Raw genomic sequence first — 18,006 nt, forward strand, 5'->3', positions numbered from 1 at the left:
TATCTTCATACCAGAAAAGTAAAATGAAGCAACCCCCCCCCACACAGTAGGAAAGTAGTATGTTTGCGTAGGCAAGAACTCAGAAGCCACGTTTGAGGCTGAGATAACCCTGGCAATATTTTGGCAGCTTTTGCAACACTTTGTAAAAGGTTTTCTCTTTGCTCTGGTTCTCCCTCCTGGTTCCATGGTAGCCAGTCATACACCAAAGCCATGGTTCAACTTGGCAGTATATTCACTGTGCCATATTTTGAGATGAATATGTAATACTTGACTGGAAGTTGTCTGTTGAACACATGTAAGTAATAATATTGTGCAAGTAATCATATCTTGGACAGCTTGAACCTATCTTGGGACCCTTGCTAGAACTTGTTCTAGAAGCAGGTCTCAGGGAGGTGCACTTTTTGAGTAAGAGAGCTTCTTTCATGCTTAATTGTAGCTCTCAAATCTAACCTGATTCACTGGTAGAGCTGCTTAAAACAAAGCTGCCAAGTTCTGATGGTTGCTCTGGCAGTTTTGTTTTTAATTTTTAAATGTGGAAGAGGTTTTTTTTCCCAGGCATGACTAGAATATGACTAGTCTACTTTTGTATTTAAGGATATACTCTAAGGAAAGCTATTATTAATGCATAATGGATAATAATTAACTCCTCGATCTTCCCTAGCACAGTCAATTTCTGGAGTGAGTTAATTTGATGCCTACATTGCTCCAGAAAACTCAGCAGTTTGTTTGTTGAGGTTAAAATTAAACCAATATGATTCTAAATTCTCTTGAAAGGTCGAGCGTTTTAGTGGCAGTTAATAGTTTGTCCTCACTGCAAGTACAGATTGTGTTGCATTGCTTGGATTTAGTGAATATTTTCCTGAGGTCGAGATAGGGAATGATCTCTGGAGAAGTAAAACAGCTAATTGCGTTAGTTCTTCTCTTCTGACTCGTCAGCTTTCCCTCACTTCATAACTCAAAGATAATTCAGCTATAAACAAAAACAACTCCTTTCCCTAGCAACCTCATCACTGGCTGGAGTAATTCACTATGAACTCAGGAGATTTTGGCTATCTGAATATCGCATTAGTCTCAAATTAAACAAGAGCACAACACACTAATTATTTTACCTTAAAACAATAAACACTTCCTTTATTATGGATTGATGTACTTGCCTTACATTTTAAAAACAGCATTACTTGTTTTGATTTGGCTGGTGCCTTCAGTCTGAGAATTCATCCTACCTGTTCCGCAAGTTCCTGCAGACCTCCTCTGTCCTTTATTCATACAGATTTCATTTTTATACCGTGGGGATCTCACTGCATAGTCTGGCTGCCGACATTCATCTTTAAAGACATAGACTCCAGATGTAAAATTAAATCAATCTGAGCAGCGGCCCTGTGAGTGTATGCTTGGGTGTCTAGCCTGCTAATCAGTCAGCCTCAACTCCCTCCACCCTCCTCCCCTTTGCCCCTTCCCACCAGGCGCTAATCTTCCTTTCAGAGTGCTTCAGTTGGATGCCAGTTAATTCAGGATTCTGGAAACAGGGTATGCAAAAGAAAAGGGCATGCTGCAGAGGATGAGTTGTCAGGGGATGCTGGGGATCAGCCCATGGGTTTCTGCTGGTGAAGGCCACCGGTGGCTCTCAGGAGAGGGACAGGCACCAAAGCTGGCAGTATTGGCAGCGTGCAGGCTCTGTCTTGAAGGGTGAGGAAAGTCTGGCTGGATACTGCTGCTTCTCCCTTTCTCAGGAGGTCTCTCCCTGCAACCATGTGAAATGTTACTTGCAGTTACTTAGAGGCTGTCTGGGGACAGGAGGTAGACAAGCCAGCTTTTTTACAGCTTAGGTGCAGAGGGGAAATAATACGTTTAGAGGGGAAATAGCACCAGGATCTGGGCTGCAGTGGCTGGGGGGAGGCCAGAGCTGAGGGTTATATGCATGTATTTTGGGAGGAAAAAGGGAGAAATTTATAGAACAGATGGTCAGGAGATCTACAGACTTTGAGACCAGAGACTGTATATGGCAGAGAAGAAAAGCAGTTTCTAAAGAAGGTGGTTCCCAAGGCACTTGGGAATGTGTAGGTCAAAACCAGCTTCTTAATTACAACACAAAACACAACAATCAAACAGCACTCAAGGTAGCAACTGTTAATGTGAGTTGCCCTGGAGAACCATTCATGAACAAAGTGGACTGCTACATTTAGGTTTAAGTTTCAGTTTATGTTAAGGTGTACTGCAGTGCCCATACATATAGTGGAGTGCAGTAGCAAAGTGCACATTTGAAAGGTGTAAACCAAACCCCGTGATCAGGTTTGTTTTGTTGCATTCCCCTTTCTGACAGTATTGCCCCATGCCTCTTTGTTCAGTCAAATGAGAAAGGCAGACCAGTCGGAGATACGGCAAATTCAGGTAACAAGTTAGGGCACAGTGAATTTGCTAGTATTTCAGTAATGCCTCAACAGACAGACAAGACAGTATATCTCTCATTAATACACCTTTTCTGGTTCTTCATTAATTTTTCTGAGAAATGCGTTTTGGGAATTCTAGTTTATTGTTCTCTTGCTATGAATGTAACAGTACTAGCTCTTGTGGTTTGCTTTTTTCGTAAAGGCTGGCCTTTGTGAAGCAGAACAGGAACAAATGAGGAAGATTCTCTACCAGAAGGAGTCCAACTACAACAGACTTAAAAGGGCCAAAATGGACAAATCTATGTTTGTGAAAATCAAGACTCTGGGTATTGGTGCATTTGGAGAAGTATGCCTGGCCTGCAAAGTGGATACCCATGCCCTGTATGCCATGAAGACTCTGCGAAAGAAAGATGTGCTAAACAGGAACCAGGTGGCTCACGTCAAAGCGGAGAGGGACATACTTGCTGAAGCAGACAATGAGTGGGTGGTTAAACTCTATTATTCCTTCCAAGATAAAGAGAACTTGTACTTTGTGATGGACTACATCCCTGGTGGGGATATGATGAGTCTACTGATTCGAATGGAGGTCTTTCCAGAGCGTCTGGCTAGATTTTATATTGCAGAGCTCACTTTGGCTATAGAGAGTGTGCACAAAATGGGATTTATTCATCGAGACATCAAGCCTGACAACATTTTGATAGACCTTGATGGGCATATCAAACTGACTGACTTTGGACTATGTACTGGATTCAGGTGGACTCACAATTCAAAATACTATCAGAAAGGTAGTGTTCTTAGGCTTTCTTTGTGATGGTATTGCATTACATGTTTTGAAACAAAGAGGTATGTCTTGGCAGAAATGCCAGTTCAGAAAACAGAGGTGTGTACATTAACAAAGAGTCAATGACAATATGATGTGTCTGTCTCTCACTAACTCATTCCATTAGTTTGTTTCCAGTCCTTTGTTTCCAATACTGTTTAAATCCCTGTCAGTAATCTGGCTGACCACTGCAGCAGGAGCAGTTTTTCGGTTTATACTTGTTTGGAGGGTCTCTTTTGATGATGAAATAATTTAATCACAGATTTAAAGTAGTCCATGCACCTCCTGTGTGTGCCATTGAGGAGTATTGGTGTCTATTAGCAAAAAGGTCATAAACAATTGGTATAGCTAATCTAAATGTACTCCATTGTTCTGTGTCTCCCATATGGGAGCATACTTCCTTGCACTGAGACAGGCATTTTGCTGGTTATGGAAGACCAATTGTGAAGGGGAGGGGAAAAAGAAATGCCTTGGGTTTAAAGTTTAAATGCTGTTCTTCAGTAAGAGTAGAAGATGACACAACTAGATCTTGATAAATACTTTAATCTTTGTTTGTTATATTTTGTGACCATGAATGTAAACTTTCTCTCCCATTTGAAAGGGAGCCATATCAGACAAGACAGCATGGAGCCCAGTGATCTTTGGGATGATGTGTCCAATTGTAGATGCGGAGATAGGCTGAAGACATTGGAACAAAGAGCTAAGAAGCAGCATCAGAGATGTCTAGCCCACTCATTAGTTGGAACACCTAATTATATTGCTCCTGAAGTCCTGCTTCGTAAAGGTAGATAACCTGTATTTTTTTCCTATTTAAGTGAACATCAGTGCTTTGAAATTTTTTTTTTTTTCCTTAAATAAGATTGCTGCTTTAGAAGATTGTCATTCTGAAGGCTGGAAACACTTAGCTCAGATTAGGGAGAACAGATTTCTCTACATGCTCCACTGTTTAGCATCACATTGCTGACATTGATGGTGGTCATACTTTGTGTGTCTGTGTATATCTACACTCTGAGGCCTTTGAATGAGGCTGCTAATAAATGTGTCAGATGATCTTGGCAGTGATACTTTTCAAGAATAAAGCAGATTATCTGTACTTATGGAGTACGCCTATGAGCGCTAGCAAGTTTACATAGACCAGTGAGTAGCCAGCTGATGGTTCTGAATCACCGATTCAGACAGGCCACTTCAATATGGATTACATAAACTTATGGAAACATGTCCTCCAGACTCCCAGCCAGAATCTTGGGGAAACCCAACAAAACATCTTCCACAATTTACGCTGGATGCCCTGCATTCAAAAGCCCGGCTTGAGGAATTTAGACACTGCTCGGTGGCTATCCATGCAGAACAGACATGGTCGGTTCTGTAAAACTGTAGTAAGGAGATCAGAGCCTGATCTTTTTCAAGTTGAGAGATTTCACATTGGACCCTACATCATCCAGTGACACAAATCTCCATTGAAATCGCTGTTTAAATCCATTGCTTTTTCGGATATCTCAAACATATTTGTCTTGTCACAGCAATTAAGTGATTGAAATTATTCCTCTGCTTGGAACTTGCTAAAAAAGTCATCGGTGTTTTTTTTTCTGTCTATAGAGCCAGGCTGTGTCTTTCAACAGCTTTTCAAACTCATGGTGTCGTCTCCACTGAACCTAGGGGGGACATCAGCCACTAAAACTTTTTGTTATTTTTTGAGGTCCAGTTTGTGCTGTGTAGTGATGTAGTTGTGGGACAGGGCATGAAAAAAAAATTCATTCTTTCTAATTGTACGATTTCACCACTCACTTTTGAGAATTAAATTTATTCAGAAATATTCCCAGACAACAGGATTAGATCTTTAGTGACAGCAGTCAGCAAGCAGAAATGACTTTATGATGAAGGTGGATTGGGAGTCCTTTGTTTTTAGGTCACAGATTGTTTGAGAAAAGACAGAAATCTGCTGTATGTTTTGATAGTTAATTGCAAGTAGCTCTATACACGTTCTCCTTGGTTGGTGGAGGACAACCTTTTGACCTGCCTTTCAGGATACACTCAGCTCTGTGACTGGTGGAGTGTTGGTGTGATCCTCTTTGAGATGTTAGTGGGACAGCCTCCTTTTCTGGCTCCTACACCCACAGAAACCCAACTGAAGGTAAGTTGAAGCAGAATTCCAAGCTGTGGTAGCAAAATTTTAACCTTTTCCCTTCCCTTCTCCTCCATGCACAGACCTATCCCCTCTTGTTTTACTAGAGAAGGGAGCAGTGAGTACAAAAGCCCTTCCCAATCAATGAAGATACTGAATATCAGACTGGAAGTGACTTGTCCAACTGCACAGATAGCTATTAGTTTTATGAGTCTTCTCAGCACAAGTTCATCCATCTAAATTCCTTAGAGTGCCTATCAGATTTGAGTAAGCTGATGTACCAATGATAATTACAGTTGGCAATGTAAGTGTTTCAAGGTCAAGCAGTGAGTAGTTTTTTATTAGAAAGGATCTATCTCATGACCACTTTCCTAGTTTGCATTTTGGAGACGAAAGGAAGTAATTCCTTGAAGTTATTCCATGAAGTCATGTGTAAACTGAGTGTGTTCTCAAATGGGACCATGGGAGCATTCAGGAAGGAATTTGCCTTTTTTTAAATGGAATCACTCCTTTTATCTGCTATCCCTCAATGTTTCGTGATTCATTAAAGTAATTATTAACAGCTGATGCAATCTAACCATTGGGTTCTTGAGCCTCTAAAATAGCTGTACAGACTGTGAATTGACTAGTTATGTGTATACTTCTGTACAGTTGACAATCAGAAGGATTTGTTTCCAAGATTAGAAGTTGTTTAATACCTTTCTCACCTCCAGGTGATAAATTGGGAAAGCACACTGCACATTCCCTCACAGATCAAGCTAAGCCCTGAGGCAACTGATCTCATCACAAAGCTCTGCTGTGCTGCTGAGGACAGGCTTGGAAGAAATGGAGCAGATGATATTAAGGCCCATTCTTTCTTTCACTCGATGGACTTCTCTACCGATATCCGTAGGCAGCCAGCTCCCTATGTTCCAAAGATCAGCCATCCAATGGACACTTCAAATTTTGATCCAGTTGAAGAAGAAAGTCCTTGGAACGATGCTAGCGGTGACAGCACCAGGACATGGGATCCACTAGCCTCTTCCAATAGCAAACACACAGAACATGCGTTTTACGAGTTTACTTTCCGAAGGTTCTTCGATGACAACGGGTATCCGTTCAGGTATCCCAAACCTTCTGGAATGGAAGTTGGCCAGTCTGAGAAATCAGGTACAGAAGACAAAGGTGTGGTGGATCAGACTGGAGCTTGTCAGCCTGTATATGTGTAAATTACTGTATAGAGTACTTCAGATAAGACTAATCTCAAATCCAGTAGGGCCTTTAACTGATCCTTTAGGAGCTGATCCTGCAGTGCTTGTTCAGGTGTAACTTCAGCTGAAGCTGGAGTTGTCCTGGAGAGTCAGAAGCTTGCAGGGCCAGGTCCTGAAGATGGCACTCTTGAAAGTTCAGGTCAGTTTTACTGTAAATAACTTTGGTGATAATTACACTTGAAATCCTGGTCTTCACCAAAATCTGCAAGGCCAGCAGTCTGTCATTTCTAGGCCTATTTTTATTTGAGGTCAGCATCCCCCTACTCAGATTCAGATTTACAGACTTCTGCAACTGTCAACGTTATTTTTTAAATGAATAAAGAGCACTTATATTTTGTTTATAGCAGGGTTGTTTTTTTTCCTACTAAATTATAGGGATTAACTTTGACAAATCATGCTGCTGTTCTTCTTTTCTACATTTTTATTTTATCCATAGCACTTATTTCACATTTAGGAAGATGCATAAAGCTGAAGAACATGTGATGAAAGGTCTCTGTGCAATAATGTAAGAAAGAGAAATGAAAAAAAGAAGAAAAATGAAAAAAAAAACCACAAACCTGCTCTCTAATTTTCTAAATTTACTGATGCCATTGTATTCGCACCGTGATTTTTGTTTATTATATGTATTTTCCACATTTCAAAATTGTGACATAACCTTAAAGCTGCTTTATTTCCTTCTGCTTATTGGAGTATAATAGAAAGTGTGAGCAAGTGACAATTTGGGTGTGATTTCATTGTCTAGTGTGTGAAGAATGTTGCATGAGCAGTGTTTTTCTATTTGAAATGGCCTTTTCTTGCCATTCACAGGCAGGTCCTGTGGATCCATTTTTACTAAGGGTCTAAAATGAGACCATTTTAAACCGTGTGTTGGTAATGTATTGTGTGGGTGGTTTCCTCTTATGATTGTATCCAATATTAATTTTGTAAAACAGATTGCAAAGGTTATAACTGAATAGTGATTTTTGTGGTCTGATGTAATAGATCGTTTTAGTAAACAAGTATCATCGGCACACACGTTTCCCCACAAAGGATCGATAGCGAGACCACTATTACAAAGCTGATTTGTGGCAACAGCCTATGCTAGGCTCGTTCACGTAGCATGGAGCAGAGTGTCCGTTGTTTAATACTAGCAGTAATGCAGAGCACCAGTACTAACATATGTAGCTCAACGTCTTCAAAACAGAAGGTCTAAAGCTGTGCTCCCATAACACACCGAGATCCCAAGTGCGATGAGGCTGATGTTAAGTGCGTGCAGCTCCACGGACATCTATGGAACCTGGAGGTACGTGGCTTTTCCAGACATCAGATCCCTACACGTGACTGGCTGTGTATCTGTTTATGATCCTAATGTTTTCGGCACTGACATCTGAAACTGTTGCATCATTCGTAGGTCATTCTGTCCTGTTGTCTGTAGATAAAAATGTTGCTGTGATGGAGCACAATAGTCCTGCATTTCTGTCAAATTATAGGCATACTTTGAAATATCAATTCTTAGCTATGTTAAAATATGCATTTTTTGGTATATGTATAAGTGAGAATTATTCAAGGTGATATCAGAATACTAAAGATAATTAAGCCATACATATTTGCATATATATTATATATAACTAAATAAGTAAACACACAAAAAAATCCTTAATTCAGATTAGTGTAACAGTCCTATTTAAAGTGATTGACGTAATAACATCTGAGGAAAACACTCCTTTAATGTGTTTTTGCTTTATTTTATTTTTAAATCTGGAGCTTCATTATTTTTTCCATATATTATTCCACATATTATTCCTTAATGTTTTAGCATATCCTATCCTACCCATTGTTTAGATATCTAAGCAACAACATATAAATTCATCAGCCTAAACTAAACAAAAATGATTGTGTATTTGTTTACATTTGTATGAAAGGAATGTTCTGAGGTATGCAGTGCTTGTGTTGTGACAGTTTATGTAAGATTCAGTATTACTGCTTTTTTTATATAGTAATGCTTTTTTGTTATTTACATCTATCTGACATTCTTTCATGTGGTAGGTTCTTTCTCAGGAACTCAATTTAACTGTTATTTATTGATATATCATTGCCTTTGAAAGCTTCTACTGGCACAATTTATTAAAAATCTGAATCAAAATCTAAAACGCGTTACGTGTTCTTGAAAAGGATAATTTCTGCCTATTTTAGGGCAGAAATTTTAATTGGGTTGTTTTTGTAATGCTAGTGATGGGTTTGAATTATAAACACGAGACCCAGATCTCACCTCTCCTGCAGTATTTGATGTGGGATCGCTGGGTACATTAAGACAATTTCTTCTGTCCTCGTGGCCATTGAGAATAAGGGGTGAGATTCCTGGGTAAAACTTGCTTCGGTGTCACCAGGTCAGTAGGTGGCATAAAATTCGGCACAATCACTTTCTCAGCAGTGGTGGCTCTGCCAGGGCATCTGCAACCAGTGTGCTTGCCCCTTCTGGCTGTTGCCTCTGATGTATTTCTAAAACGTAAACAATTCATCGGCAAATACAGAATCTTCGCAACTAAGCACAACAAGAGAACCTAGCCCAGAAGGAAGCAGGTGCTTCCACAACGAATATATTGTTCATTTAAAATCTATGCTGCAGGGAACAGAAGCCAGCTCCTATTTCACCTAAAGAAGAACTCGTTTGAAAAAACAAATCTTTCTAGCTTATCAGGTGCTGTCTCTAGAAGGCTCACATTCTTTGCAGACATTTCAGGGGTAAACAGAAACTTGGAGTAAATTTTATGAAATTTGGACAAGTAAACAGTATACCATATATTGGCTCTAAGCGTTCTGAGTTCTGCTGAACTTCCTGCAAAAAGCGTATAATATCTTCTTTTAAGATGTTAATTCAATGTTTGTTTAAACAAAAATCTCTTACTTTAAAAAATCCAAACGACAAATAAAAACCCCTAGATGTATTTATACCTGACAGAAAGTAAGGAGTTTATTAATTAAGGCCACAGGTGACATTGGAGATGTAATCCAAACTTTACTAAGTCAAGGTTGAACCTGCTGCTGATCTCGGCGAGACAGGAATTTCATTCCTGGGTTTCAGCAAAGACATGTGTGCACAGTAACACCACTAACTGTGTGTAGAAAAGTCTTACATAATTGCCTCAGAAAATGTAAGTAATTGCTGTTTCCAGAATGGAAACTTTATAATGCAGTGATGCCGGTGGCACAGGAACAGAAAGGGCCTCTGCAACCTTTCATACCTGTCTTCTTCAGCGTGGCCGGATTTGCCAAGAAGCAGCAATGATTCTTGATAAGCAAATTATCCCCAGTTGGATGCAAAAGAGCTACCAGTAGAAGTCATAAGCAGGTACCTAGCTTGAATAACATGAAAGGTAAATGACGGAGAGAAGCATTTGACTTTTAAATGGAAATGGAAGAATGAGGCTAACTATGCAGGAAGCAGACGATAGCCTGGAACTTGATGGAATATCCATCTCATAAGAAAATTCTTTCCTTTTCCCTGTAATTTTTGAGGTATGAAATAATTGCCTTAAAAGCTTTCCTAGAGAAACTACAGTGAGAAGAAGAATTTAGAACATCTAATTTGGTTCCATCACAAAATACAGAAACATTGGCAGAAAATGGCAACTGTTGCTAAAATTATTATTGGAATTACAAATATTAAATCTTTCCCATAGGAGATAATCTCAGGAATAGATAATGTAGAAATAGCAACAATTAAAGCACACACAAAAAAAGTGTAAAAATGTTTTTCGTGGCAAAGAAATCTGCTGCAGTGAGAACACGGAAGTTGTGCCTTCCTCTGGTTTCTGTTCTGAGCAGCGAATGAGCAGTGAGCAGCACTCGGTAAAAACAGAGTCCCGGGCTCATTCTTATCAAAATAAGCTGAGGATCTGATCTGTAAAGCTGTGGTCACCTTCTGCAAATGCAACAGTGGCTCCAAGCCCTGCAGAAGAAGCTGGAGCCTGGTGACATGGACAATTTAAACTCAAATGGACCGACAGATGCATTGGCGTGTCAGCTCTCGTAGTTTAGAAGGTGCCTTTAGTTCGGCTCTGTGAGGTGAAAAATACCTGTGCCTGCATCTGATAATTTTCAGCTAGTGAAGAAGATGGGGCTTCATGAAGCAGGCCTTGTGTGATCTTAAGTATTTCTTAAACTTCTCTGGGGCTCAAAAAATTGAAGGGTGTAAGGTGCACCTCATCTTCTGGTCTTGGTCCTGGGATTTCCGTGACCCAGGAAAGCCCCAGACACTGGAGTCCCCTTTGGCTGTCGTAAGAGAAGGGGGAATTGAGTGTGCTTGGGTGAGGGGAAGATAGCTGATTGTGTTAGATCACGTGTAGCAGTCAGGATAAAGATGGTCCAGCCTTGCTGCAGCGTGCAGCTGTTACCCCGGGGGGGGGCGGGGGGGGGGAGAACATCTATGCTGGCACCTCCTGTTTGCCATACACTTTTTGGGAGCACATGGCACACAACGTGCTCCTCGGAGAGTCCTGTTGGGCAGGAGAGAGCTTGCGCGTGTGGTCATGTAGTGAGCCAGACACACAGCTTTGGGTCACGCTGCACGGGGAAGAAAGAGGCTGCATTGCCGCCCAGCTCCCACACCGCCTTCGTCCCTGGGCTGCTTTGAAGGCGTGAGGAGCGGTATCTCACTGCGATGCTGCTGGTTTGCCCCACCGTGTGCCACAAAGGAGCTCACCATGTGCCATAAAGTGCTTAGCACAGAAGGTAAGTTTTTCCCCTGAACTCCCGACTGTGCTTCTGAAGGCTGCATCAACTGTCCCGTAAATACACTTGTCATAAGTAATAGCTTTTCTTTTTTCCTACCAAAGGGAGCGCTGATAGCTTTCTACGGCCAGAGGGAAAGTTGGGCTAGAGAGGAGAAGTCTCTGCTGGTCACTCAGTAACTGGGCAAGTCTGATGGGATCTCTTTAGTAATGCAAAGTCTGAAAATGAAATCCCCACTCCTGAGGGCAGTAGCTCAGCCTCTCATTGCAGTAGCCTCATGGTCTGATGAGTTATTGTGTCTTTAATAATTGCTTTCCATAGCGTTGGTCATTCTTGGCCTTGATAGCAACAGGAAGCTCAGCTTAATAACTGCCTGCGGCTTGTTGGTCTGGTGACAGTTTCAGAGTAGTTAATTTCACTAAAAGGATACCTGATTGCGCTGAATAATGCAACCATCAAAAAGGAAAGAAATGAACACACAGTTACTTTTTCTTGTGTCTAACTTTGCTACTGGGTCCTCGTCACAAGGGCAACTCTTCATTAGCAATTTCTTGGGATAGGCTCAGTTGTCCAATGAATATATATACATATCTCTCTCACAGGTATGTTCAGCAATTTGTAGTGTTTGGTTGTAGCTCAACAGTGGGGGATTGGTAAGAGGGTTTTCGGTTTGGTTTTCTAGACATGAAATTTAGCAGGTAAGAAAGGTCAAAATTCAGGGCTTATTTAGAGGTTAACAGCTTCCAAAGCATCAGCATAGAGTGTGGTTTAACCTGATGTTATGATGAAGCTCCAACAAAAGAAGGTTTTTTTAAGGGAGGAACTCAAGTGGAAACCAGGGAGCCTGCAGATACCCAAACCAAACAGGGACGGACAGAAACAGCAGCGGGTGTCAAGGCTGGCTTTGCAGTGGCATTTGCTTTGGATGGGGCCGGGGGTGAATAAACAATAGGACCATAGAAATGCCAGTTGGAAAGGACTTGTGGAGATCCGGTCTGACCTCCCACTCGCCGTGGGCCCACAGCCAGCGCTGGTCTGCCTGGCCAGCGCTTTGTCCAGTGAAAGCCTCTGGGGGTGGAACATCCTCCCCCAGCCCAAGGGGTTGAGGCTGAGCGGAGCAGGAGATTGCTGTTTCCAGCCAGATCTGCTGCTCTCCAGGCCCTTCAGAGAAGTCTGGCAGTGGGTACTGCACGGTTGTTGTTCTTCTTGGCATTGTGGCACCAAACAAAAGCCTCATATCAGCGCCAAGCATTGTACCATGGCTGTAGGAATGCACAGAGAGACAGGGTCCAGCCAAAAGACCTCAAAAGAAAGTATGGCTAAAGGGCTGCATGAAGGATTAGGAAGTTGTTGAGATGTTGATGCATAGATCATCTCAGCTACAACCCCAGCCTCTGCCCACCACTGAACAGAGCCGTGCACAGCCAGTCTCACCCGAAAGGGATCCTTTTCAGAAAATGTGCACCCACATAGCCGTAGGTAAACGGGTTGACTGCCGGAGAGTGGATGCCATTTCACAGACGGAGCTGCCAGACGAATGGCAGAGCACTGGTAGGGATGACGACAATCTGCTGCGAGCCTTGTGGGACAGCCGTGGCATGTCACCAGGGGGAGTAATGCCTTTTCTATATTCAGCTTCTCAACGTATGCCTTGTCCCGGCTGTGCAGTAGGACCGTAGTGCTGACATAAGCCAGTGATCTGCCCCCCAGATGCTTAATACTGGAGGAATTATCTAAATAAAAGTATCTCCCAGAAGAAAGTCATCTTTCCGTTCCCAGGGATTGGGTGGGGACAGGCCATTTCCCTCAGGGAACCCTTGTGTCACTGAAGACCAAGTCACTGGGCAGAAAGAGGCAAATTCAAATCCATAGTGGTTTTGGTTTTGTTTTTTTTTCCCCCAAAGAAAACGCTTCTCATAGGAAAATGTTGGTTTGACAAAATGGAAATATTTTGAGGGAACTTAATGGTGTGTTTACAATCATACTTCCAAAAAATGATAAAAATATTTTATTTCAAAAAAAAATCAAAGCAAAAAAAAAAAGTAATAAAAAGGCCAAGGGCTTGTATTGTCTATAACACATTATGTTCAAAATTATAAAAATAAAAATGAGCTGCTGTGACTAGGTCATTTTGATGTTTCCAGAACAGATTTTGGAAATATAATTTCATGGAAATTTCCAACTGTGTGTTCCAATTTAGGTCTAAAGGATTATTTTTTTTTTTTAGCTTTCAATTTCCCACATAACAGGACCTGCCAATTTAAACTAGCTCTAAAAATAACAAAAGAGGTCAAACAAATCCAAGTAATATCTGGCATTAAAATGAACTTAATTGACAACCTCATCTCGCGTGTAACTCTCATACAGGTGAGCATGGCACATGGAGTGCCTGGCAGAGATGTCCCCAGGTGCGTTCTGGGGCACCTCCACCTTCCCTGTCCCCACAGACTGTTGCTGTTTGACAAAGGGGCATCCTGGTGTTCCTTGGCTGAAAACAAAGCCCACGGAATCATGGCAATCAAGAGCAATCCCTGCCATATGTAGCTCCCTAGCCAAAGCCAGTTCTATGTTTCATACAGCCTTGCACTCGGCCCTGGTAATTAATACACGCGTGACCTTGCAGCCTAATTACTCAAAGTTGCAGTAAAATGAAGAACCTCAGGCAGGTTGGAGACAACGTGCTCGAGGCAGTCTGCTGAGCAACCATGATTGCAGCGCCTCTGTGTCTAAAGTGCTTTACTCTTGTGTTCGGTTTCTATTAAATTGAGTATACTTCAAAATCTTGTATATAGGGTGAGAAACATGGTGGCAAGCTGCAAAATTATAATTGCTCAGTGTGGACATTGCTTGGAGGGACTTTTAACATCTGGTTTGGGAATCAGCTGATTTAATAAGTGGTTTTGCCAAAGCAGAGTGAATTGCTTCCAGCACATTCCTGCTTTTGTTCCTGCTCCACCTCAGCTGTAAGACACCTTGAGGTGACCTTACACTGCCCTAAGCAGCCCAGCCTGAATTCACACGGGAGGTTGGACTAGAGACCTGTGGGGCCCCTTCCAACCCAGAGGAGGCTGTGGCTCTGGATCAAGGATGGCCAGGACCTGCCGGAGGCACCCCTGGCCAGAGGGTGGAAGTCTCAGCAGCAGAAAAAAGTACCGATAAATAAGATGGAAACCAGTTTATCTGGAAGGAAAAATCCTCTTTTCCAGCAGCTAAGATCCAGCAGTGAAAATGAAGCACGGCTGTACCCATCAAGAAGAAGAAAACAGTGATGATTAGTGGGCTTAGGAGTAACTTTGTGGTTCCCTGCTAAAGAGGAGTTGTGGTGCAGCACAGACAGGCCAACCCCAGCTGGAGTTCAAGGGACAGGGAGGAAACTTTCCAAAGCAGATGGCAGATCTCTGATTTTTCCACTCTTTTCTAATGCATTGAAATTCACTTAACAGCTAAATGACTGACTTGAATTAAATAATTAACATCCTCACTCTTACATAAATCTTCCTCATCCCTTTATTATGAATTTGGATGTTTCTTTGCATTTTCTGAGTGTCAACATACATAATCAGGCTTGACTTCCTTTTGAGAAATATCAATAAAATAACAGCTTCTACTGTCAGGCTCTGGCACGGTTCCCAGTTATTGAGCTCCTTGAAACATTTGTCATTGCTAAAAATCATTTTTTGATATAACACAGAATAGAAGTTTAACTGCTGCCCTCTTTTGGGTAGGATAATTACTACTCATCTCTGTCGAGATACTCTACCACCAACAGATACTGAATTGTCTCAGCATTGGGAGCACAGTGATGCAATGGTTTTGTGCAGAGCCTGATACCCTTCAATATCTCAAATTCCATGTGCTGGTTGTACCTTCCTTTACAATCAACAGTGGCTTGCCTATGAAAGACTTCTGCAGTCAGTGATGGTTTCTGTGTCTCCCCGATCTTCTTCTGTGGTTCCTGTGGGCACCGAACACCTCTGTGCTGCAGGACACTGTGGATCACAAACTCATATTGTCAGCAAGAGTTTTAATTGCTTACAGAATACCAGGGAGAATAGCGTAGGTTTATCCAGTCTCTGTAGCCTGATTTTCAGATGGCTTTCTCTTGCACTGGGAAGCCCAGAGTTAATATGTACTTATATTAAAATGAACATATTGTGCTTCTATTAAGACTCTTTCCCCTCGTGTCTTATTTATTTTAAAAGCGAATAACAGCAGTTAAGTGGTCACTAGGGGGATACCAGAATCTGTCAGAGCAGATACTGGTAAATGTCCCAGGACAAAAGCAGTAGAAATGTAGAGGCAGAGAAGGATGTTTAAAGCTCAGGAAAAAGACATTAAAGAACACCTGTGCCTTTGCAAATCAACTTCTAGCTTATTTTTAAATCCTGGATATGAGTCAAAGGTGAAACATTTCCCTTTGAGTCCCTGCACGAGGCAGCTATAGCTGATTAGCCCCCGTGAGAACAAGCAAGATGTGACCAGTATGGAATCAGTGGAGACTTTTTTGGGAAGTTCCTGTCCCTGGGTGGCACACTTTGCTTTGTCTTTCACATTTACTGTCAGTGGACAAAAAATGAAATGAGGGGAGATGCAGGTTCAGAAATTGTGTTGTCATGTGTCAATGTGTCATGCAAAGGCTTGTCACTGGGATTATTTTCCCTTCTCCATCACGGCTCTCCCTAACAGACTCTTGAGCAATGGATTGAAAGATGGATGTCTCATGTGTCATATCTTTGAAATGAACTGAAACCCAGTTCCTAAAAGGTGCTTACATGCATCTGATGTCTTAGTTGCCTCTTGCCAACTCTTAGACAGCTCTGACAACTCTCAGGTTGCTGCACATGTACTACAAAAGCCCCTCCAAAGTCCAAATCCGATGGGGACCATGAATTCATGGGACAAAGATGCTCAAACACCGAAAATTGCCCCAGTCCTTACAAGCTGTTGAGGGTCCTTCTTCAAGCTGAGGCCAAGTTGGCACAAAGTGAGATTCTCAGCCTAGGCAAGGGAGCTCTTACCTGACCAGCAGAGCCCATTTTGTGAGACATGTTCTGGGGGTCTCTAAGGCAAAAGGGTGGCTAATTGTGTCTTGCTCATTAGGGCACTGGAGTGGGGTACAGGGTGAAATTTCTGCTTCAGAGCAAGATTTTTCAACTTCTTTCTTCCATATCTCAAAGCAGATGCTACTGTATAATCTGTACTAATTTATATGGGGGGTGTTTTGCAAGAGATTTTTGGGTAAGTGTGTGTATTCAGCTTTTAAAGGAGTGTCTGATTAACTGGAATTAGACTTGGTCCCTCTCTAGCTTAATACTGCTATTTATACAAAATAAAAAATCTTTAACGTGAAATCAAGAAAGCTTCCATGATATGACAGCCAGTGGTCTGATGAGATGGACTGTCACAAGAGTGGTAAGAGAAACTTCTGGGTCCAGGAGAGGCAGAGATCCAACATGAACCCCTCTCCCACCTCCAGCCATGAGGCCACTGACTATGCTCAAGAGAAAGCAGCTTTCTATTTGTTTGCAAGTGAGGAACGTGGGCTTTGGGTGTCTACTGCCCATGAACAAATGCAGATCCCTGACCACAGGGACCAAATGTGTGACGTAAGTGTTGTTCTTTTCCTCTGTACCACATTTGGCTGTATCAGGTGGCTCTGTTGACAAAGGACCATATAAGCTTCTAATAAGGTACCCATCTCACCCTAAAAATTATTTATGGGACCTGGTTATGTAATTTAACCACAAGTTCAGGCACCTATGTCCCTTTTGTTGATCTACTCTTGGTGATCTTTAAGGCTGAGGTCTGGATGTCCTCAGCAACCACTGATGCTGATGAGACCTGAGAGCACCCCACACTCTCACTAGATTAAGCACTAACCTTAATAACTGCTGATCTGAATGTTCCCACTCCAGCAGCCAAGGCAAGGAAAAATGCTCTGGAAATTTAATTCAGCTTCTCAGGACGAGTGTCCCATGTGCAGCCTCATCCCCACTGACGGAGCATCTCTTCACAGATCGTCTCAGACACCACCTTTGAGGGACCTGCTGATACAGTGCTAAAATCTCATCCTAAATCTGACCTATTTAGACATCTACTCTTCACATAACTACAACCAAGTTAACTGTGTAAAGAATTTGTGTTTGTGATGTTTATCACCTCGTGAACTGGCCAAAGAGTACTCGGCGTTTAGAGTAGTCACTGGAGCCCAAGGGTAATCGCTTCCCACAGGCTTCATGCATTGGGAAAGCATTTAGTAGAGTAACATGTAATGGTAATAATTCCTGGACCCTGTAAGAAGCAGAAGCCAATGGTCAGCATTTCCAGGCACTGCCACGCAGCCGTGAGCTGCGGTTGGTAGGGGCCATCTTGTGGTAAGTCGCTCGTACAGTCATTTTAAAATGGTCCATAAGGAGATGCCGTTAGGTTATAAAGAGTAATTTGAGTCTCCCCCAACATTTTTACGTTACTGATAGTATTTTAGGAACCCGAAAAGGAAGGTGACAGACTCTGAAATAAGGGTTTACATTAAATGCAGACTGGGCGAGGGCCTGCAAGTGCTGCTGAACGGCAGTCAGGCCCCGGCAACAGGCTGAGCTGGACTAGAAAGAAAAATGGATTTGATCTTTTTCAGGTAGATTTTAGAAACTTCTCAGGTTTTAAATTTAATTGCCTGGCAGTTTTGAAAACAGTGTCCAAGAAAACGTATAAAAATAA

The 18,006-nt window shown here is 42.0% G+C and overlaps 1 protein-coding gene across 1 annotated transcript in view; it reads left to right on the forward strand.

Moving 5' to 3' along the window:
• The window catches only part of LATS2 (large tumor suppressor kinase 2), a 47,361-nt gene extending 38,660 nt beyond the window's left edge, over positions 1-8,701 (forward strand). The window contains exons 4-7 of the mRNA XM_082498640.1: positions 2,590-3,172; positions 3,809-3,991; positions 5,232-5,338; positions 6,043-8,701. Coding sequence (XP_082354766.1) covers positions 2,590-3,172; positions 3,809-3,991; positions 5,232-5,338; positions 6,043-6,537 — 1,368 coding nt within the window. The 3' untranslated portion in view covers positions 6,538-8,701. The remainder of the gene's footprint in view (positions 1-2,589; positions 3,173-3,808; positions 3,992-5,231; positions 5,339-6,042) is intronic.
• The last annotated feature ends 9,305 nt before the right edge of the window (positions 8,702-18,006 follow it).

This window comes from Vanellus vanellus, assembly GCF_965231255.1.
Source record: "Vanellus vanellus genome assembly, chromosome: 1".
Taxonomy (NCBI): domain Eukaryota; kingdom Metazoa; phylum Chordata; class Aves; order Charadriiformes; family Charadriidae; genus Vanellus; species Vanellus vanellus.